The following is a 21,515-nucleotide window of genomic DNA, read 5'->3' on the forward strand; positions in this document are numbered from 1 at the left end:
CAAAGCAATAGCGATAATGGCTCGTAGTGACGTTGACAGACCACAACACAAGTCGACAACTTCATCCACATCTGGTAGCATCCCATCTCATCATCAACCAACCGCACCAACAACATTAATCCTCTTTTACAATTCATCCTTGTAAATCACACCACAAGCACAATTCTCAGGGTTCGAGGGGAAACCCATGCTTGTCCAAGAAAGAATCCTTGGGCTGAGTTTTTTCTCGCAAAACCCCGGAACCGCATATCCCTTCCTCTTTTGTCACCCACAATTGAACAATGATCTGCCCGGCAGTTTTCTTTTTTCGTATGAAAACTGGGACAAAAGAGATCTCGCTGACCAGTCGTTGTAGATTCCGCAGAGAGAGGCTGGGGTCAAGGTTTCTGCAAAGTACCCAACGCTAGTTCGCAGCAATGGATGGATCCCCCGGATGGGCCCAGAGTAGAGAACACCAGGCAGCAGCAAAACGGCCAACGACGATGGGGTCATGGTCGTTTTTAACCGCTCGTTGATTGAACCACCGTTTTATGAGCAATGCCGCGTTAAGCCGACTTAGAAGACGCCTATTACCTCCCAACTGAACTTGAGCTACAACATTGGTAGTCGCTTGTAGAGCCGCAAAACTCTGGCAACCACAAGCTTTCATCAATCTTCTAGAAAACATCCTCAGTGGCCAAATCTCTTCTGTGCGTCCGCCACAGTCCTCTCAAATCTCAAACCTTCACTCCCCTCAAGAGATCACAAAAATTGCCGAACCACACCTCCAAAGGTTCCCTCCCGGTTCCGTTTCTCCACCGACCCTGTCACCTCGTCGGGTTTCCCCTTTGGGACAACCCGACCTCCAGTTTTTCCCTCCCTCCCCTTCATCTTTTCGCCTTGACGATCCTCCGCATCGTGCACTCAATAATTGTAGCGTTACATGCACGCGGGACGTGGAATCTCGGCCTCATCCCGTTTACGCGAGACGAGACAGTCAGATTATGTCTCACCGCAACCACACCTCCAGCCCACGAGCTTCCTTTCCGAGTATATCGTTGCTTACCCCGACATTCCCCAGATTCGCCCTCCGAATTAGACAAAGTCTAATTGCTCAACCCCGACTTTCGGCACCTCCGTTTTTGGAATTCTTTGTTTGCTGTTAATTTGTATCTACATAGGTATAGGTATAGGTATAGTTATTGTCCTGCATGTGCTTCCCTGAGGCCCTTCCATCCTATCAAGACGTTACACAGCCATGACCAAGCAAGAATCTGTACAGGGAGTATTACAGCCAGTTCCCAAAAATACACCTGCGCCCAAGAAACAATGCATGCACCCTGTGCTCCAGTTCATTCCTGTCCTGTCCTGTCATACCTCAACGTCTTCCTCGTCGCTCTGCCTCAAAGAGCTCTCGCTTCATATCCATCAACATGTCTTCCAGCTGGTAAACGTCTTCGCGTGACAGTGCTGCTCCGCGGAGTTGATCTAATCCTCCACGTAGAATGTCCATGATTGTGTTGGACTTGCCCGTCTCTGATGCCTCGGGTTCCTCAGGTGTCTCCGGTGCCTCTTCACTCTCCGCCTTAGCTGCTTCGTCGGCAACCTCTTGCGAAGACTCATCCTCCGCCGACACAATTTCCATCGAGTCCTCAATCACTGCACTTGGCACTTCAGGCTCCGCCTCCTGCTGAGACTGTGAGGCTGCAAAAGACTCCGTGACCAGCTGTGACATGAGCTCCTCATCCGTGTCACCGCCGTCGCGAATTCCAGTTGCGTCGTTCGATTTTGCTGGGGGCGACTTCGCTTGAGGTGCAGGGGACTCCTCAGTTGACGATACCTGAGTATCCTTGCCTTGCAGCTTCTTGCCCTTCTGTCCGGCATTTCGCCTAGACGACCGTCGGACCGATGGCGTTGGCATAGGCGAACCAATATCTTGGGACGTCTGTTGGCTCTCTTCACCCTGGTCCGAACCCCGGGGGTCGGCTGACCGTCTTCTCTTGCGAAGAGTCTCGATCTTTGCACTTCTCTTCCTCTTCCTCTTGCTTCCACCCTGGCTCTTGCTGTGGCTTTGACTTTCCGGGTTCTCAGAGCCCGCACCGATAGGTGTAGAGGGGATCACCGGCGGCGACAAGGGTCTCTTGGTGGTGCTCTGCTTCTCGGGCGACGAGTCTCCCTGCACTTCGATGCATTCCGTGGCCGGCGCCCTACGCATCTTCTCCGGGGAGGCAGATGCAGAGTTGACCTTGTCGAATGGAAGGTTGCATCGTCTTGACTCAAGCTCCACCACGAATCTCATAAGACTGCTCTCGTCACCTTCACTAAGTGCAAAGGAGGAGTCCTGGTTCTGGCTTGAGACCACCTCCACAAGTGCTGCAGGTGGCTGCTCATTTGACGCCTCCTCAGGGCTACTCCTAGCATCGACGAATTCGTCGTCCCCAGATTTTGGTGTCTCTTGAACTTGGGCAACAGGTGACATCGCTTGCGGAGGTGTGGTGGGGTGCTCCTCTGTGGGGGATTCGCCTGTTTCTTCCTTCTGTTCCTCCACGTCTGCAAGATCGCCCGCATCCGGAAGAATGGACAGATCTGTCACATCTTCCTCTACCGGCACACTCGAAGGAATAACTTCCTCGTTGGCCAAAGAACTAGCCCTCGACTTCCTCCGTCTCTTGGACCGCGAGCTCCTGCCGGACTTCTTGGTGCTCGACGGAGCTGGCGGCTCAGGTTGAGACTCAGTGGGTGGTTGGCTATTGGAGGGTGAACCTGGTGGCGAAGAGAATTGCCAACTCTCAAGGGAGCTCTTAGCCTTTGATCGGGTCTGAATCTCGGAAAGGAGCGGGTTCCGTCTAGGATCTGGTGGCGATGATGGTGGGTCGTTGAAGCCCTCCAACTGTAAAGCTTGTCCACGCCGAGGAGTTGGCGTTGAGGTGATAAAGTCTTCATACGAAGCAGGTCGTTCGGGTGTGGACTCCAGGTTTCTCGTCTTCTTTGTGTCGGATTCTTTTTCTTGCTCCTCGACAGCAGCTCGGGATCGAGTTCGGGGACTGGACCTAATATTGGGATATAACGCGGCATTCTCCTGCTGCCGCTGGCGGACCTCCTTTTGCCTTTCGGTGAGATGTTGGGACTCTTCGACCAATGGGGACGAAACAATCGGAGCAAATTGGATCTGTGAATTGTCATGTCGGAGACGAGGCGTGTTCGTCCGCTTGGCTGGCTTCATCTGTATCACCTCAGGGGTGGCATCTCGCCGACGCTTGCGGGCCGAAGCACCCCTCAGGCTCATTTTCGTAATTGATGGTGCCGGCGAGACTGCTTGGTCAACACCATGACCAGATGACTTGGCGGACGAGAGAGCAACGAAACTCAAGTCCTCCTGTGAGTCAACAAAGGACTGGGCTTGGGCGCCAAACTCGCCACTGGATTCCTCCATGCCAGGGAAAGAAACGTCCACCATTGGCCGAAGAGAAGCAATGATTGACTTGAGACTATCAGAGCAGTCCAGGTTCTCTTCATCCTTGACCAAGGCATTCCACGTTTCAGCCATCTTGTTTACCACATGTCGGTGCCTGCTCTTAAAACCGGCGGAAAAAAGGGGCTCGATGGTGTTGAGGTCCTTATCCTCCAGACGGCCAAGACTCAATAGTTGGCTGCAAACATTGTCCCAGATAGTTCTCAACTGCTCATCATTAGCTTTGTATCATATTAATCTGCGACAGGCGAGCTTACTGCCTTGGACAAGGGGGAATCGTCACTCAGTTTGACCTGAGCCTTTGCGTCCTGAATCCATGGAGAAAGTCCATCTTGTAACTTGGACAAGATCTTGACACCAGTTTGAGGGAAGGAAGCTGTCATGAAAGTATCAACGACCTCAAAGAAAGACGCCAGTGAACCGTCATCACCCATCTTTTCGTAGTGTTCATAAAAGAACTTCATGCTTCGGTCCTGGACCTGGTACAGGTACTGGAAAGGATCAAATGAGGTTGATCGAGATACAGTCGGCGGTGCACCCCATAAACGCCGTCGAGCGGCCTCCACGGCTTGGCGATCACGGGGAAGCTTTGCAGTCTTGAAGAGTGCTGTCGCCACAGCTAGAGCCATTTGGTTTGACTGTTCCTCAGTTTCGAAGAAGTTGTCGGCAACAATCTTTGCTAGGGGCTCGACGAGACCAAGTGCCCGGCCGGCATCACCACACTCTTGAACGACATGATCCGAGAGTAAGTCGAAGAGAGAGAACCACTGCGGTGAGGGAAGCTTAGGGTGAGATACGAGGCCACGCTCCAGGAGGGAAACGATTTCTCGATATTCGGGCCCAAGTAATCTTTCACTGCTCGAAGGATGAGAGCCCGATGAAACGTAGCTTTGATCCAGAAGCAAGCGAATATTCTGCGCGGCCAGAACCCAAGGGCCATAAGGGGAGAGTGTGTCTCGAGGCAACAGTCGCAGCATATCCCGAGACAATTCCACACGGACTCTCATGCTCTTGTCGTGGAAAAATGGCTCAAAGATGGATAGAAAGCACTCGGCCAGATCTTCGTTGTCGGTTGCGCCAGGGGGGATCGAAGAGAGCATGGAGAAGAGGTGGTAGACTGGTGCCTGAGCAGTACCGCTTGACTTTTCTGCTCGGTCATGTCGACTTGATGGTGTTGAGGCAGGCTCAAAGGTGTTGGCAAGGGATACGGAGAATCTCTTCTCGGTAAAGGGGAGGAGACCGAGGCTGGAAACAAGGACATCGACGTAGTGGTGAATGCTTGAAAGGAACTTGGTAGCAAGTGATTCGGAGCCTTCAGGTAAACCCTTGGACCACATTTTTGACAAGATATCAAAAGACTGAGCAATGAATCTTGCCGTGTCGTCGGCTACTTTGATGTCCTTTGCTGAGGCAGCGGCAATCGACCCAACGAAAGCCTGCCAGAGTCTGTATGCCAAACTCTCCTTGTTTGCCAGATCAATGAACTTCTTTTCCAGGATTGGGCCGACAAGCTGGAAGACCTTCTCGGAATTCCGTCGAGTCCATCGGGGGTCTATTGAGGGCAACTCGTCAGGGCTTATCAGGGGCATTTCCCTGATGCGATCTTCTTTCCAGCTTCGCGGGGTCGAAACATCCAGAAGGCCAGTCACAATACGTGAAGCATGTGTCACTGAATCGGCAGACATGTCGGGCTTCCCATCCACGTTGATCAGCTGTGCCATGACAGGATGAAGAACAAAGTCCCAGGCGGCATCCGTCCAAGAACTGTCGTGAATGGGGCGAAAGGCGTAGTAGTAGAGATTGCAGATTCCGCCAATGACTGTTCTTCGAAGCTTCATCGCATCGTCCGCTTGTTTTGAGCTGAATTTTCTTCGTAATTGACTCGCCAAGGGCTGGCCCAATAATGCCAAGGACTTGGGTGGCATCTTGCTGTTGGTTATGGAAAGATAGACATATCTGTTCCATGCGTAATTCGCTTCTTGCTTGGTTTGCATGTCGGTTGTGTTGAAGGCGTCCTGGGCAATCTTGAACCACGAATTAAAATACTGCCACCTGTTGAGTGGACATTGAAGGAAGAGTGTGACAACACCCCAGATTTGGGGTACAGAAGACAAGCATTGCTTCTCCTTAAGCATACTCTCCAGTTTCCGAATGTAGAACTCGATGTAGGTCTGCTCTTCATCTGTGGTTTGCAGTATCTCGGTCACCTTGCGCATGACATGCTTCTCGTTTCGAAGTGCAAAGCCAGCTTCAGTACCCAAGCTGATGGCTTGTGCTCGGATATCTCGAATCGTGCTCAACATATCTGTAAACATATCCTCCAACCAGTCAGTGTGGACGGCCATGTGATTCCGTGATTGCTTGATAAGCCGCTTGTAGATTTGGATGCGGCCCATGACGATGCTTTTGCCGGTCAGGTGGTCCTCGATCTTGTGTAGAGAAGTGACGAGACGACCAACTCGATCCAGAGTTACGACCTTGGGAGCGAAACTTTGGAAAGCAACCACTTGCATCAAGTGGCGCGCGAGGTCTTTGGGCAGAGATGGGTCGGCGAAAGATCGAATACAGTGATCCATGACGAAGACTCCAAAATCCGAAGTGAGGGTCGAGGCGATGGCCGGGAAATGAAGGAAAGTCGAGAGAAGGTTGAGAGCGTGTATGATGAGGGTCGTGTCAAGGGATCCGTTTTCGTTCTTGGCCTTGACGTCGCGTTCGATAAATGACATGAAGAGACTCATCTTGTCCTGCAAGGCGATCCGATCAGGCAGATTGTTGGAGGCCTTGAGGGCACGAGAGAGCATCATGTAGGCATCGAGCCGCGAGGCCCGGTCGGAGCCGGCTAGTTGTTTGATGGTTGAGTCCAACATCTCGGCAATGCTAGCTTGGGATGTGAGACCATTGAACTGGCCATTGAGAGGCGATGCGAGAGGGTTCGGGGATGCAGATGGCTTGAGGATGCCCTTGACGGGTCTTGAGGAGGCGGATGAGGGAGCAGACAGCGGTGATGACCTGAAATATTTGGCCAAATCGCGATAATCGGGCGGGTCTTTGTACTCGGTATGGCTTGACCACTCGACCTTCTTCCGTATGCGCCTCGAGGTCGAGTTGGAGTTGGTTGCCCCGGTCAACGAAGGTGTGTTCGCACCAGGCGGTGTCTGCAGATTCAGTCGAGGGTCGAACGGTCGACCGGCGGCGGTCTTCATGGAAGCTCGTGATTCTCGAGGAGGAGTCGGCGGCCGGGCGGGAAGAGCGTCGAGGACGGGGTTGGAGGCCGGAGCTGAAGATGCCATGGCTGCCATGCAGCGTTTGGCGATCTAGACAGCAGTGAATTGGCCGGGAAACCGCTAGCGACACATGCAGAAAAGAGAGCTGGTTGAAATGAGCGTCGACGACGAAACTCGAAAAGACAAAAACAAAAATGCACAGGAAGAAGTAACAATCTTGAAAGCAAAGAGAAACCGTGGATGCACGTTGAACGGAAATGCGTGGGTGTTGAGGCAGATCTCGATGGCAAGTCAAATGTTCTAACTCAGTTTCAACATCCAGGGTCGAGCCAGGCAGGACCTTCAAGCACGACCGGGCCACGCTTGCCTTCCCCGGCAAACGCGTCGAAGCGCGCGACTTTGGGCGGTCGGGTCGAAAATCAATTAAACGGGAGGTCCGTGCGCGTTTCCCCGGCTCAATTCCGACTCAGGACTAGGGTCCATGGCGCGCCGTGCTTTTTGGGTCAGTCAGTGGTGACTCTCCGACAAGTACCTATCCATGGATCCATATCTGCTCTTAGAGGTACCTTTGTAAGACGGTCATGGAAGGAAGGTAAGCGTGACTCATCGGGCAACGTTGCCCGTATAAATTATGGCGAGATGCGACGGCGGTGATGTTGATTCTCATCTCATCATTATAGAAAGTGTCCTTCACTCTCTCAATTGTGGTCATCTAAGACATCTCCTCACTCAAGATGGAGCCAGCCCCAATCGAGGTCATCACAGTCAAGACGACAATACCAAAACTACCTTTTCCCTCAAACGATGAGCGAGAGCCTTTCCGAACGGAGCGCCTGCTGATGCGGCCTCTCACAGAGGATGACTTTGAGGCGCTGCGCGTCCTTCGTACACAGCCCGAGGTCATGGTGTGGTTCACGCAGGGTAGGCCAGACAAGGATGTCAAAGAAACCAAAAGGGCTCTCCGTCTTAATCTGCCCCCGTACGATCTTCAACGATACAACTGGGCCATCTGTCTTGCTGAGACGGGAGAGTTCATCGGCATCGCAGGAAACGGCGTGTTGGACGGAGAGCTGGGCTGGCCTGAGGTGGGATACAGCCTCTTGAAGGAGCACTGGGGCAAAGGCTACATCACAGAGTTTCTGAGGGGCTACCTCCCTCAGTGGTGGGCGCTCCCGAGGGAGGAGGTCGAGCTCAAGGTGGACAAGAACTCGGTCTGCGGGGACGGAAGTCTTGAGAAAGAGTGCTTAGTAGCCATTACAGTGGACGACAACGCAGCGAGCCAGAACGTACTGCGAAAGTGTGGGTTCGACTTGGTGAGGGCGTGGGAGGAGACCGATCTTAGGGACTCGAGCAAGATGGTTACCCTGTATGGATTTGTCGCACACAAGGAAAAGTCTCCATGAAGAACGAACGGAAGCTACCAATATGATTAATGAATATGGATGTTTCACCACTACATGGCCAATTGATAATTGAAGAGTTCGGAGGGGTTACGCCGGACACGGCCGGACATCTTGGAAGTCCGTGAGAGTGTCCGGCACCGAAGGGACCCACTTCCATCCGTCTCCGACACTACCAACTTACATGACGTCGAGATGAATCGTGCCTATTTATTCGCTGGACACGCTCCCTCTCTTTGAATACTTCAACCTCAATTCATTTTCACCATACCTGAGATAGCCAGTATCAAAGAGCCACAAATCTCATTCATCCTCAACACCATGCACTTCCCTGTCCCGTCCCTACTGGCAACTGCCACTGGCCTCACTGGCTCAGCATGGACCTCTGGTAAGACCTCACTCATAATTGTATATCGCATTATTAACGACTCGTTCTTAGGTGCCATCGCCAGTCTTTCCCTTGTCGGCATCCCAGCCGCCCTCTCAGCACCCTCCACCTCCGCCACCGTGTGGGCCTCCATCTTCAACCACGGCGTCGCCATCATGCCAAAGTTTGCCGTCACAACGGCACTGGCCTACCTGTACGCCGCCTATGATGCCAGGCAGAACGGCCAGAGCTGGAAAGGATTCGTTTCTGGAGCTGTCTTGACTGTCGCTATTGTGCCGTACACGATTCTGTTTATGAGCGGCACAAACGAGCTGTTGTATGGGGCTGCCAAGGGAACGCTGCAGGCTACTAATGAAGAGGTGGCCAAGTTGATTGGGAGATGGGGCGTCTTAAACTTGGGACGGAGTCTACTTCCCCTGGCTGGGACAGTTACAGCATTCCTGGCCTTGTTTGAGAGTGTGTACTGAGTTGTGAGTTGGAAAAAGGTGCTTTGACGGCGCATATTGGGCCAAACGCAGCTCTGTTTAGCTAATTTCACCCCTTTAATTCAGTCCCTCTTGCTGCGCTTTGTTGGCGTAGTCTCTGTCCCTGAGCCATGTCGCCACCGAGCTTAGCCTATTTGCTCATCGTCTTCTCGAACTCTCGAATGAGGTTGCGACAGTTGCCCAGATTCTTCTTGGGCTCCCAGGTATTCTCTTTGGCGGAGTATCCCTTCCACTTGACGAGGTAAAAGTGCTCGCTCGTGTCGGCATCGATCTGCGAGCCAACCACCTTCTCAACCTCCCATTCTTTCTCACCCCCACGCTCTATCGTCTTCTTGGCCTTGGTAGCAGGGCGTCCACGACCTCGCTTGTCTGGTGACTTGACTACGAGCGGCTCTGCCTTCTTGGGCGGGACAACGGATGAGATGCGGCCGGAGCGACGGACGGTGGTGGTTCGTCCGCGAGTGCTGGGCTGGCGCTTGCCCTTGCCCTTGAGGAGCTTCTCCGGTTTCTTGTCGATGACTTCACTATGATTCTTAGGCCCGGCAGAATTTTCAGAGGTGGCGCGAGTCCCAGATTCGGCTTCAGTGCCGGACTCGGCATCCTCGTCGTTGCCCTCGCCATCCACGATGTCCGAAACCACCCGCACCATGGTATCGTCGTCCTCGATGCTTGGGATAGGGCTGCAAGAGAGTTAGCACGATGCGGAACGATATGGAAACTAAAAGAATGGATGACCTGCAAGTGCTATCGGAAGGCTCAGGCTTGTCGCGAGCGAAGAAAACAGTTGGATTTCCAGGGGCAGGCATGGTGAAGCTGGAGAACTTGAGGAGTTGATTTTTTGGTTGGAGGGGGGATAGGTTCAATCTTGTTATGGAAAGGACTCCCAACGCAAATATGCTCTGTTTGCTTGATTCAAAGCTTCGCTGTTTGATGTTAGGTTAGAAATGGAAAATACTGACTACAGGTGATAGAAGGTGACAAAGGTAGTCACAGCAGCAGTAAATAACTCGAGCATGGGCTCATACCTTGAAAATAAGCGTTTAATCGCATACAAACAGTTTCTTTTGGGGACTCTGGAAATCTCTGAAGAGTTTTCGAGGCGAGCCGATGGAATATGAAGGAGTGAGTTGGTGGCAGTCCATCAATGTCCCGGCAGTGCGAGATGCAGGTTTCCGGAAAACATGACCAAGGCACAAGTAATCTTATCAGTCTCATTGGAACGATATCAGCGACGTGCTGAAGTGTGGAAGAAGTCTGTTTCTCGCCCAACGCTGTGTATTGATATCTTCCTCCTGCAAAAAACAGACTGCTTGCACTTGACTGACAGACCGCCCGGTGATATGCCCCAACTAATAGTCCTGAAACAGCCTCATAACTCATTACATTATACTGCTACTGGAACATCGTTAAATAACACGCTGTTCGTCCATTAGTCTTTGAATCCGTCGTGTAAGCCCCTGCTTGCTGGACTACCGCGCTGACTGCTGCAAGTTGGCTGGCTAGATCTTCAACTCGAACATGGTGGATCACGGCCAAAGAGTCATTCTTTGCCCTTGTCCACCGCATCGTTCTTGGTTGTCGGGGGCTGACTCTCTGTTGTGGCAGTCTCTTTGAGGTCTTCTTGGACGTCTGTGAGGCTCGATGGGTTTAACCTGGGATCATGTCAGTCCTGCGAGTCTCAACGGCACAGTAAATCTCGACTGACCGATCGAAAAGATCAAATAATTGTTCAGTTTGTCGGTCTTTCTCCTCTTGTGTCAGCACCCGTGGCTCCTGCGAGCCGCCAGCACCACCGCTGAACGCTTCTGTAGCAGAAGAAGGGATGGGCATGCTTTCCTGCAAAAACAGGCCTCCCGCAAAGCCATATCCAACATTTTGCACGTATTTGTTGGCATCACTATCCGACATTTCGAGAAAAAGGTCAGAAATATCGACCCGAAACACTGGGCATGTACGGCTGGTCAGGTGTTTGAGTAACTTGCCGGGCAAGGTATCTCTCGTGCCCAACTCGTCTACGCGATCCTTAACCGTGGGCAAGAGTAAACCGCGCATGTGTTTCTTGAGCGTGTCTGGGGCATTGGTGTAGACCTTTCGTATGACCTTGATGGACGGTGACGCAAATTCATCCAACTCCGTGTCCGCATACGCTCTTACCACACGTTCGAGAATATTGATCAGTTTTTCCGCAACCTTGAATGTCTCGCCTTTTGGGTAGAGGGCTGCTTTGCTCTTTTCCGCTCCAAAATCGAGATTTGTAAAGGCACTGATGAGCGCCTTGAAGGGGCCATCAAGAGGTTTCGGCTCCGGGACTGGATGCTTTAACAAGATAAATACGAGATGAGGCAGTGCGGCACTCAAAGAGGAGACGCGGTCGGGGCAAACGTGCGAAACGACGTACAGGAGCTTCGAAGTCTCGGTGAGCGCCATGTTCTGCATGGGATCAACTTTGGACTTGGAACGGGACTTGGACTTGGGTTTGCTTGATAGGTCCTTGGCATGGCGACTGAGTATGTCGACGGCTTTTTTGGATAGATCCTTTGCATGCTGATTGAGCTTTTCGACAATGTATTCCGCCAGGTGGTGATTGTCAATGAGATCCTCAACGTCGATTACTGTGTCGTAAGTCGACAGGAGGAGAATGCGGGAGTTGAGAAACTCGTCATCAAAGTTCTCGCCCTTGAGCTCCCCGCAAGCCCTTTTCGCGAAACCCTGATCGATAACGATTTGTCGAGTCTCGGGCTTTAAAACCATGGCGTTTACCAAAACACGAAGAGCCTCGCGTGCAGTCTTGGTGGATGGGCTGTAGAAGGCATGCGGTAGGAGCGTGCTAATGCCCTGGAAGAGCTGATGTTAGTGGTCCGAGATGAGAAATCATGGAGATAACAATAGCAAACCTTTTCAGAGAAGATCGGATCAGCATTTTCAGGGTCTCTACTGTAGATCTTGAGTTCCTCCAAGGCGAGATCGCGGTCTGTGTTGGATTGGGATTAGGAGGTGACACATTGTTGGCTGGTTAGGATACACACCCGAGGGAAGTAGTGCGATATTTTTGATATCCTCGTGGAGTTTGTCGATCAATTCAGTGACTATCTTGAGCTTTTCAGCCCCTGTGGCCTGGCCAAGTGGACGAGTCATGATGGATGCTGATGATGGTGTTGAAGAGGTGAAGATCGAGATTACGGTGGCTGGTGATTCGGTTTTGACACCGCAGTTACTTCCAGTTGATGATGGCGTTCTTCTAGAGACGGCATCGAGATAAACAAACAAGAGAGCTGAGGAAGGCACGGGCAGTTCTGATTTGTTGACATTCACTATATCACAGAGACAAGGGGCTTGTAAATACAGCAGAGAGAGCGACTGTGCTTTCCAAATTGTTCCGGAAATCGCTTTCATCCAATGCCAACTTCTTTGTGAGGAAGGCAGGCAGAGGTTTTGTCTGGCAGTTGTGGCCATGCCGACCTTGGGTAGGTACGCATCTTCCCCCCAGGCAGTCACAGATGCAATAGGAGATATTTAATAGATACTGAGACTCAATCAGGACTGAAATCTGCAAGCATGCGAACCTCCATTCTGTGTTGTCCTCCTACCTATGAGGGGATGGCCAAGGAGGCGGTATCTTGGTAAGGCGCTCTGGTCTTTACGCTGCCGGCGGAACGCATGACAGCAGGAATAACGAGGCTAAAATCCATGCTGGAGAGCTTATACGGAGTCTGGAGGTAAAAGACGGACTCAAGTTGCCGGTCACAAGGGTAACAGGACTGGAGTCGGAGTCGGAGTCTCGTTTCGTTGGTTTTTGGCTCGGCTACTAACCACTGCACAGGTGAGATTCTCCAGAGTGACGAGATGGATGAGATTCAACGCAACTATCATGGCATCTCCTCGCCTTGTGCTCGATGAGTCACGCCTAGGTAGATCAAGTTCACGGTCCAGGATTTCTTTGTCGGCCACCCACTGACGCGTTCTTACTCAAAGCGGGTAATTCCGTCTAGGTACGCCATGAGTGAACTTATCGCATTTATTTCAACTCAAACAAGTGAAAGGTCTCTCAAAATAACTTCAATTCCAACAGGTCATGTAGCATTGCCGTGAACAACTTGAAAAAGCCGCCAAAGTCTCACGCCCACAAAATCGAACCGTCAATGATTCAATCGGGTGGGGCCGGTACTTGCTCAATCCCTGACCAAGCTTCCACTTACAGCATTTTCAACACCATCAGCACATCGCGGTACGAGAAAAACAATGAGCGCGAGAGAAGACCGACCCGCAAAGGTCCTCAGCTGCTCGAGCTGTAGGACCCGCAAGATCAAGTGCGACAAGGTACAGCCCGTCTGCACTCAGTGCTCTCGCTTCGGGCTTGAGTGCGTCTATCCCTCGAGGAAGCCTACCCGCCGCGCGCCGAGGCCGCGTCAGAGCGAGCTGCTGGATCGGATCAGTCGCCTTGAGACCATTGTTAATCTGGCGGATCCCTCCAAACTGAAGCAGCTCGATGAGGACACGCGGTCCTCGTCCATCGCCACAACGCTATCTGCCACTCTGGAAGACCAATGTCAGGAATCGCAGGATGCTGCTACACACGCCGCGAATGCCCAAGCTGGGGAAAAGTACCTCAGCGCTGGCTTCTGGGGGAATCTGTGCTCTGAAGTCGAGGGGATCCGGCAAGCGCTGGATCAACCCTCTGAAGACGATGAGGAGGAGGAGGAAGGCGATAGCCCAGAGTCCTTTGACCCGGCACCTCCAGCACCCACAGCACCGTCAGGCTTCTTGCTCGGAAATCCATATTATAATGAGCGGGAACCCCTGAAGCACCCTTCTCCAGATATGATGATACGGCTCTGGACTATCTATTCCCGCAATGTCGACCCCCTCGTCAAGATCCTACACCGTCCTACCATCACCAAACAGATCCAATCACATATCGATACTTCATCAACATATTCTTTCAGCCTCTCAACAAACGCCGTAATGTTTTCCATCTACTTTTGCACCGCCACATGTCTCAGGCCGGAGGACTGTCAGAAGCAACTGGGCGAGAACAAGACCGAATTAACTGCTCGGTATCGCATCGCCGCTGAGCGAGCTCTCGCTGAAGCAGATTACCTCAACACCAATGAACTAGAGACACTGCAAGCTCTGACGCTCTACACTTCCATGATTCGCGTCTACTCTCATAACCGATCCTCTTGGGCTCTCACATCTCTCGTCATTCGCGTAGCCCAAGGGATGGGCCTCGACCGTGATGGAGACGGTCATCGCTATCCTCCCTTTGTAGCAGAGATGAGACGTCGATTGTGGCACTTTATCGTTGTTCTTGACGTTCGCGGCTCTGAGGATAGAGGCTCTGACGCCATACTCACCCGGGCTCGCTTCGATACTGTCCTACCAACACCAATCGACGACGACTACTTTGGTCCAGATTCAACCGGACCTCTTGTCCCAAAGTCGACTCCCGCCGACAACGTCATATGCATGTGCACAGCAATGTGCTCAAGCATATTTGGCCTCCTATCACATCCTCATTTCAACGCAGCAGGAGAAGCAGAGCACTTCCTGTACACAGAAGACGAACTCATAGCACACATCCGACTCCTCGAGAAGACGTTCATCCACACTGCCCGACCCTCTCACCTCCCCTCCATGTACGCCTCCGAAATCGCTCGCGTTGTCATCCTCAAGCTATGGCTTAACGTTCAATACCCCTTCAACGGTGGACCAGCTCCAGATCGACCCCGCGTCTCCAAGGAGACGATGCTGCGCACCGCCGTGTCCATCATGGAACTGCGCGAACGCATGACAAAGGACCAATGGGAAGACCGGTTTGCTTGGTGGACAGACACATATGTGCAATGGCATCCTTTGGCGGTTGCCTTGGCTGAGCTGTGTGTGCAGACAGAGGGCGAATTGGTTGACAGAGCATGGGTTGTCGTGGATCGCAACTTTCCTGCATCAAGAAATCACATTGCTGATACTGCGACGGGCTCGCTCTGGCGGCCTATCAAGAAGTTGCTGAAAAAGGCAAAGGCAGCAAGGGCAGAGGCTCTCTTGAAGGGTCTCAACCTCAACACCACATCAACGATGCCATTGATCCCTCCCACACAGACAATCACTCAACCTATGTTGTGCGAGACAACAACCGCGCAGTCAACAATACCTCCCTTGGCACAATACGACACCAGTGTCATGGACCCCTCAATATTGTTCGAGTATCCACCAGAGCTACTCAACCTCGACCTAGACCAAGGAATGGAACAAGGCGCCCCCATGGAGTGGTCATTTTGGACAGAGTTTTACAACGACACGCAGATGGATAATTCACCGGGCGGGAGCGGTACAGGAGAATCGACTTGACAAGTTCACAATCGGTAGTTTGCTAGAAAAACCCAATCAATTGTGCATCACGCAGCAGCATCAGCATGCTCAGAATTTTTGGTTCATTCGTCACCCGTTTTATCGAGCAATGCAGTTGATATTTCCATGATCCGTTGTAACACCCGCAGAGCCTGCCCAACCGTCCTCGAAACCGAAAACATTCTAAGCGAAAGTGGATGGTCGCTTCGCGCTGAACACCTTCTTGGTGTTCTCCTTGGTGATTCGGTGGGGGAGAGGGAAGCTCAGGCCCTTCTGAGTGAGCTGGCGGATGTAGGGTCGCTTGACATCCTCGGTCTTCTCGAGCTCGACGACGCGGAGGATCTGGTCCTGGGGTTAGCTTAGGTCTAGGCAAGGCCATGTGAGTGCGACGTACGTGGATCGACCTGAAGCGGGCACGGTGGCGGGCAGCCATGTCGGAGTAGAGGGAGTCGACGGCATCTGTTCGGGACAGCTCACGGTACTCCTTGTACATGTTGTGCGTGCCGGAACGAGAGTCGTATCGGATCCAGATGCCAAAGTTCTTGACCTTAAGAGGGTGCTTCTCGTGGAGCTGTGCATCTCAGGTCAGCGTCGTCCATGGGCATCGAGTCCAGTTGTCGCTACTCACCACCTTGATGCTGACGATCTCACCGGTGGCCTTCTTGACCTTCTTGAGACCACGCAAGAAGTACCAGTATCGGGACTTGGCGACCGTCTCGTTGGGAGCGAAGATGGTCATGCGGTAGAGGGCGGGGGAAGGGTTAGCCTCGGTGGGCAGGTGGCGCCCGATGACCTCGTATTCCTGAAGACGACCTGAATTCATGGTTAGTATTTTTGTTCTCAGGAATTGTGTGCCGTGATGCCGCGCGCCGGAGGGTTGGGTCGAGTGTCGTGGAGCTATCCTGGGCTGGTCGGGGTTGGTTGAGACTAGATATTGAAAATTCGAGGGCTGTGGGTTTTCGAGGCGAAATTCCCCAAAAAGGCCCGTCGAGACGCAATCGAAGTCCAATCCGCCAGTCTAGAGAGCCATCGCAGTCCCAGGAAGCAGTCTGATCCCTCATTCTTGTCGTCCCAGTCGAAGTGCAAAATTATCGAAATTGTTTTCGTCGATCCTCCTCCGGCGGGCGGCATCGCCATGGTCGAGCGCGAGAGATAGAAAATGCTTACCCATCTGTAATATCTGTCAGTGGCCTGCTTGGATGTGTCCTATGTTGCCGACTTACTGTGACGGTGGTCAATTCCAACTGCGCGAAGGTTAGTGAAGATGGCCGAAGTTGAAAGTCGCGGGCGATATTTTTTTGTGCGAAGGTGTGGGAGGGCTAAGAGACGTAGCACCTGCAGGGCTTTGGCCCCAAAGGCGATTGGTCAGTTTCGACCCACCCGTGAAAACAGTCACGTGCACCATCATCTGTGTTGACTGCCAAGACAGTGGGTCCAACATCCAATCAGATGTGGTCCAGCTCAAAGAAGTTGGGAAGGAAGGCAATGAGCCTGAACGACAAAGCCATAGGACCAAGATCAACTTTGACCAAAACACACTTCGGACAATAATAGTACATCATCTCAAGCTCAATATCTCATACCGTCAAGCCTCTCCGGACCCGGGCTCGCCGTCGCCTTCTACCCAGTCAAATACCAACACCCGACTTGAGACCTACCAGAGTAGACATCGCGACGCTCCTTGCATCTGGTGCCAAGGTCATGAATACCCTGTTCGAGCAGTTTGCGCAGGCTCATGCCTTGCGAAACGGCTACAAGCTAGCTCAAACTTTATCTCCTGTTCCTCCACCAGATGACCCTCAACGGCTGATGGCTGTATGGCGTAGTACGAATTCTCACAGCGTCAAGGGTGATATCAAGCACTTCATCAAATCAAACACTTCCCATCGACAGAAGTTGGACCATGATGAGGTGACGGGCTGGGTGGATGTCTACCAGTCCTACTGGAAGGCAATTGGTGAAATTTTGGCTGGGGAAAGTGGCAAGGTATGAGAGTGACTATCTAGTCGAGAGTTCCTCGCTAACCATGTTGCAGTCTACATGGACAAAAGTGTACGAGGCTTGGAAGGAACTGACCTCTGTGCTTATTCGCGGATACAACTCGCACGGATTCGAAGCGTGGACGATCCCATCTCTCTATATGGTGGGCAAGTACCTGCGACTGTTCGCCATCAAATCTGACGAGGAACGCCAAACTCAATCTCTGAGTGGTGCCCCTGGCGCCTCATTGATGGATGATGACTTCGATCCTCAAACCGAAGGGCAGCTCCAACTACGAGACTGCGAGGGCCACCTCAAGCGAATCTTTTCCCTGTGTCTAAACGACAGGTATGGACTATCCCCTCGTTTGCTCCGTTCGTGACTGACAATACCCAGAGCCCCATTAGAAGAATCCAGGAAATGGGGAATTTACTTCGTCATCAACCTCCTCTTCAAAACTTACTTCAAGCTTAACTCGGCATCGTTATCAAGGACCATCATCAAGACCTTGTCTGTGTACAACGACAAGGGAGACATGCCGGCCCTCGAAATGTTCCCAAAGTCTCAACGAGTGACATTCAAATTTTACGAGGGCGTCTTGCGTTTCCTAGAAGAGGACTACCTTGCGGTAAGGCACTATCTGGTCCATTGCATGATGTGTACTAAGATCTATCAGGCGGAATCCCACCTCAACGAGGCATGGAACTTATGCCACAGAGATGCCATCACCCAATCTGAGTAGGCATGACTTGACACAAGTTGATTCACAGCTGACATGATGCCAGACGAATCCTGACCTACCTCATCCCTTGCCGCCTTATCACCAGCCATGTCCTCCCCACCAAGACTCTCTTGGAAAACTACCCCCGACTACAGGAACTCTTCCTCCCGCTGGCCCGATGCATCAAATCCGGAAACCTGAAGGAATTTGACGAAGCCCTGAAAAGTGGCGAAGACGAATTCGTCAAGCGGCGCATCTACCTGACGCTCGAGCGGGGTAGAGATATCGCCTTGCGTAACCTGCTGCGTAAGGTCTTTATCGCCGGGGGCTACGATGAGCCAAAAGAGAGCGACACGGCTCCTGTGCGCCGTACTCGCATCCCGGTGACTGAATTTCAGGCGGCCATTAGCATGAGCAGCGGCCAGATGATCGAGGGTGACGAGGTTGAGTGCCTACTGGCCAACATGATTTACAAGGTGAGTTGTTCAATTCCTTGGTGTACACGAGGCACCGGCTGCCTTTTGATCCCTGTGATCCCTGCCCTTCCTTTTTTTCGGTGGAAAACGGACAAGAATTGTTTGTTGGCATCCCCACGGCAGTCATTTGACTATATACTCGTCACCAAGATGCTGCCTTATTTCAGTGTCTGCCTGGGGCATTCACGGTCTCTATTCACACTCCCCTCCATCTCAGCCTTACAAAGATCTGAGTCACTGACTGGGCACCTTTGTTTTCTAGGAATTGATGAAAGGTTATATCGCTAGGGAGCGAGGCATTGTGGTTCTGTCCAAGAAGGGTGCTTTTCCCGGCACAGGAGTGTGAGGCGAGCGAGCAAAGTCGTTTGTGTGCAACACAACCTGAATCAAGACTAGGCGAAACACGACGGTTTAGATATTCTTCTCTTAGACTCACCGTCGCTTGTCTGAACGCAACCTAGCAGCACGGGGTAGGACAGAGACACCGCAGCCGTCAGGATGACGCTGGCGTCGACAAATCACACAATAGCATCGGCAACACACGTTGGTGTTTGCTTTTTTAAGCCCAAGCTGATATCTGAGCCGACCCGAGCTGTTTGGCCCGTTTGAAGTTATCTTTGCGCCATATTCACGCTGAAGCACCATACCGTGCATCACCCATGTCTCTTGTTATCGATCTGCTTCCACCCACGTCCTTGTAGCCCCCATCCCACTGTCCATGCAAAGTCCTAAAGCGTGTGTCTGCCAGTAAGGGCATTATCTCCCGCTTCGAGATTTCCATCGAATCCTGAGGCGTGGTGGTCTCCCCGCATTTTCACACTCCTGGTTCGGATGGGTCGCCTTTCTTTTCCACGCCGATACTCGATCCAACACGCCCCCAGTCGGTCGTATGACTCACGCCCGGGGAGGGATTCCGACACAAGCAACCTATGTTTCACTAAGAACAGGGCGGCTTGGCGAACCTTGTTGGGCGGATTCTAGTCCAACTTGCTTTCACGCTTGCCTTCACGGAATAGGAGTCGGATGTCCATAAGTGACAAAGCTTCAAATTCTTTTACGCTTCTCAAAATAGCTCGTGAAAAAAGAGCGTCGTGAAAAAGGGGGTAATGATACAACTTTCCGCCCATCCGTCGTCAGATGTCAGTCTTGGTATCCCGCTTGCAAAAATAAACCCATCGTGAAAAAAAGTAGACAACCCAAACCCGCTCTCGCTCTAGCGAGACCAATATCCAAAGATCCTGTGCTCCGAAGTGAAAAGACCCTAGAGGTTCATGAGAAGAATAGTAGTACAGAAAGACGTTTCCCGGCAAATTTGTCAATAACTCCGTAGAAAGAAACCTGTTGACGCCTTGACTCCGTCCCGTCCCCATCGGTTTCTTTAGTTTTTTGCATGTTGGTTAATCTTTGCAAAGCCGTTGCCGTGTATTGTAAGAATAAGAGAAAAATTCATGGTTCATTAATGATGAGGGAGAAGAGCGCCGCTTGTCTCGGTGGTGGGTATTAAGAGAAGTGGCGGTTGGAACGTGGCGTGCTTCTGCAGACTTGTTAGTTTACAACGATCGACTTGAAATGAAGTGGGCTAGACTCACTGGGCGGAGGAAATGTCGTCGACGTGGTTGCAGAGAGCGACAAAGAGATCAAAGAACAGTTGCGTGCCTCCGTTGTACATCTCGAGTTGCATGGTTCCGCTGCGCTTGAAGGTACTGCGAGAGCGGATGATGAGGGCGAGATAGTGGGCTCGCAGCTTGGAGTCTGTGTCGGGAGTGTTGGCGTAGGCGTATCTGGCCGAAGCGAGGATGGTGCTGCACTGGATACCAGATTCTTGAAGGGTAAACATGTTAGTTGGTTCGATAGAGACGAGATCAAATGACTTACGGAGTCCTTGTTTGCGAAGTGCCAGCTTCTTCAGCTCATCCAGTCCATACTTTTCAGCCGCACAGTAAATGACAGTATCCTTGAGAAGATCACCATCCACGCCACGATGATAGACGGTGCTCTCGACGGCAGCACGCTCTTCTTCAGTAGTAGGCTCAATCTCCCAAGAGTTGCGTCGCTTGTTGTGCACCAGACGAGGGTAGTAATCACCCTTGTAGAGATACTCGAGGACAGAGCTAAAGATCTCAGGCTCCTCGTCGGGAAGGGCGATGCGCTTGGTGGCGGCGTCCATGTACCCGTTTCGAAGAGCGTGGCTGAAGAAGGGGCTGCCGCAGAGGACGTCTTCGTGAGCGGCAAAGAGGCGTTGTTCAGCACCGACGACGAGTGTGACGATGGCAGAAGTCAAGTTGCTGACGATGTTAGAACTGTGATATTCATGAAAAGAGACCATGTATACTTACTTTCCCATGACAGTGTCATCACTGGCTGTGGCTGTAGAAGCCGTAGCCGGTCTCCGATGGCGAGACTCATGTCGTCGCTTGGTGACACCGCTATCCTTGCTGAAGGAAGAGCTGGACTTGTTGACCTTGTGGCTCTTGGAGAAGCTCTTGCTCGATGATTCGTGTCGTCTGGATGAGGAGAACATGTTGGCGGCTGTTGAAGGAATTTCCCGTGATTATTTGGTATTGGAGGCGAGCGAGCGATGGGGACTTGTTCACGCTTCTTATACTTGAGTTGGTGTGGGGGTGCCTTGGTGATGATGCAGCAGGCAGATGAGGCAACGAGGGGAAAAAGAGTAAGGCAAACGATGGAAAGAGATAAAAAGACGCCGTAAGAAAATCTGTTTTGGTTCTAAAAACCTACCTCGGGGTCAGGAATGAAGCCCGTCTTGTTTAAATGAGTATTCACACTCTTTTTCTGATCTGGCAAAATTGGGCGAGCAGACGCGCCATCTTTATAATAGCCAGGCATGCCCCGTGCGGAAAACAAGGCATCTTCTGCCTGCTATAGCGGCACACCCGGCCTGCGAAGCCCCCCGGGCCCCTGGAAGGCAAGGCGAGTCAGCCCCCGAAAAGGTGGTGATAAGTCGTCAGTGGGACGCGTTGGCTGAGCCAAAGGGGGAACGCGATATTGCCACGGAACCACGTGAGCCAGGCAGGGGTGTTTAAT

The 21,515-nt window shown here is 52.1% G+C and overlaps 9 protein-coding genes across 9 annotated transcripts; 4 read left to right on the plus strand and 5 right to left on the minus strand.

Annotated features, from left to right (window-relative positions):
* Positions 1–1,357: 1,357 nt before the first annotated feature.
* On the minus strand, positions 1,358–6,741 carry NCS57_00029000 (Rif1-N domain-containing protein; the record flags this gene model as incomplete). The annotated part of the gene is made up of 2 exons (XM_053050377.1): positions 1,358–3,658; positions 3,709–6,741. The coding sequence occupies 2 exons, from the start codon at positions 6,739–6,741 to the stop codon at positions 1,358–1,360; spliced, it is 5,334 nt and encodes a 1,777-aa protein (XP_052918892.1).
* Positions 6,742–7,409: 668 nt separating this feature from the next.
* NCS57_00029100 (N-acetyltransferase domain-containing protein) lies at positions 7,410–8,078 on the plus strand (the record flags this gene model as incomplete). Its single annotated transcript, XM_053050378.1, has 1 exon — positions 7,410–8,078. One exon carries the CDS (start codon positions 7,410–7,412, stop codon positions 8,076–8,078), a length of 669 nt encoding a protein of 222 aa, XP_052918893.1.
* A 318-nt stretch (positions 8,079–8,396) lies between these two features.
* NCS57_00029200 (uncharacterized protein) lies at positions 8,397–8,930 on the plus strand (the record flags this gene model as incomplete). The annotated part of the gene is made up of 2 exons (XM_053050379.1): positions 8,397–8,463; positions 8,515–8,930. The coding sequence occupies 2 exons, from the start codon at positions 8,397–8,399 to the stop codon at positions 8,928–8,930; spliced, it is 483 nt and encodes a 160-aa protein (XP_052918894.1).
* Positions 8,931–10,488: 1,558 nt separating this feature from the next.
* On the minus strand, positions 10,489–12,083 carry NCS57_00029300 (uncharacterized protein; the record flags this gene model as incomplete). The annotated part of the gene is made up of 4 exons (XM_053050380.1): positions 10,489–10,600; positions 10,654–11,783; positions 11,843–11,919; positions 11,975–12,083. The coding sequence occupies 4 exons, from the start codon at positions 12,081–12,083 to the stop codon at positions 10,489–10,491; spliced, it is 1,428 nt and encodes a 475-aa protein (XP_052918895.1).
* A 1,104-nt stretch (positions 12,084–13,187) lies between these two features.
* Positions 13,188–15,293, plus strand: NCS57_00029400 (Zn(2)-C6 fungal-type domain-containing protein; the record flags this gene model as incomplete). Its single annotated transcript, XM_053050381.1, has 1 exon — positions 13,188–15,293. One exon carries the CDS (start codon positions 13,188–13,190, stop codon positions 15,291–15,293), a length of 2,106 nt encoding a protein of 701 aa, XP_052918896.1.
* Positions 15,294–15,476: 183 nt separating this feature from the next.
* Positions 15,477–16,116, minus strand: NCS57_00029500 (60S ribosomal protein L20; the record flags this gene model as incomplete). The annotated part of the gene is made up of 3 exons (XM_053050382.1): positions 15,477–15,641; positions 15,688–15,864; positions 15,922–16,116. 3 exons carry the CDS (start codon positions 16,114–16,116, stop codon positions 15,477–15,479), a joined length of 537 nt encoding a protein of 178 aa, XP_052918897.1.
* Positions 16,117–16,350: 234 nt separating this feature from the next.
* On the minus strand, positions 16,351–16,963 carry NCS57_00029600 (uncharacterized protein; the record flags this gene model as incomplete). The annotated part of the gene is made up of 3 exons (XM_053050383.1): positions 16,351–16,464; positions 16,517–16,537; positions 16,952–16,963. The coding sequence occupies 3 exons, from the start codon at positions 16,961–16,963 to the stop codon at positions 16,351–16,353; spliced, it is 147 nt and encodes a 48-aa protein (XP_052918898.1).
* A 31-nt stretch (positions 16,964–16,994) lies between these two features.
* On the plus strand, positions 16,995–18,816 carry NCS57_00029700 (uncharacterized protein; the record flags this gene model as incomplete). Its single annotated transcript, XM_053050384.1, has 6 exons — positions 16,995–17,279; positions 17,329–17,621; positions 17,670–17,901; positions 17,950–18,011; positions 18,059–18,470; positions 18,733–18,816. 6 exons carry the CDS (start codon positions 16,995–16,997, stop codon positions 18,814–18,816), a joined length of 1,368 nt encoding a protein of 455 aa, XP_052918899.1.
* Positions 18,817–19,970: 1,154 nt separating this feature from the next.
* On the minus strand, positions 19,971–20,991 carry NCS57_00029800 (uncharacterized protein; the record flags this gene model as incomplete). Its single annotated transcript, XM_053050385.1, has 4 exons — positions 19,971–20,004; positions 20,060–20,291; positions 20,346–20,755; positions 20,807–20,991. 4 exons carry the CDS (start codon positions 20,989–20,991, stop codon positions 19,971–19,973), a joined length of 861 nt encoding a protein of 286 aa, XP_052918900.1.
* Between the last annotated feature and the right edge of the window lie 524 nt (positions 20,992–21,515).

The sequence above is a fragment of the Fusarium keratoplasticum genome, chromosome 1 (genome assembly GCF_025433545.1).
Source record: "Fusarium keratoplasticum isolate Fu6.1 chromosome 1, whole genome shotgun sequence".
Taxonomy (NCBI): Eukaryota; Fungi; Ascomycota; class Sordariomycetes; order Hypocreales; family Nectriaceae; genus Fusarium; species Fusarium keratoplasticum.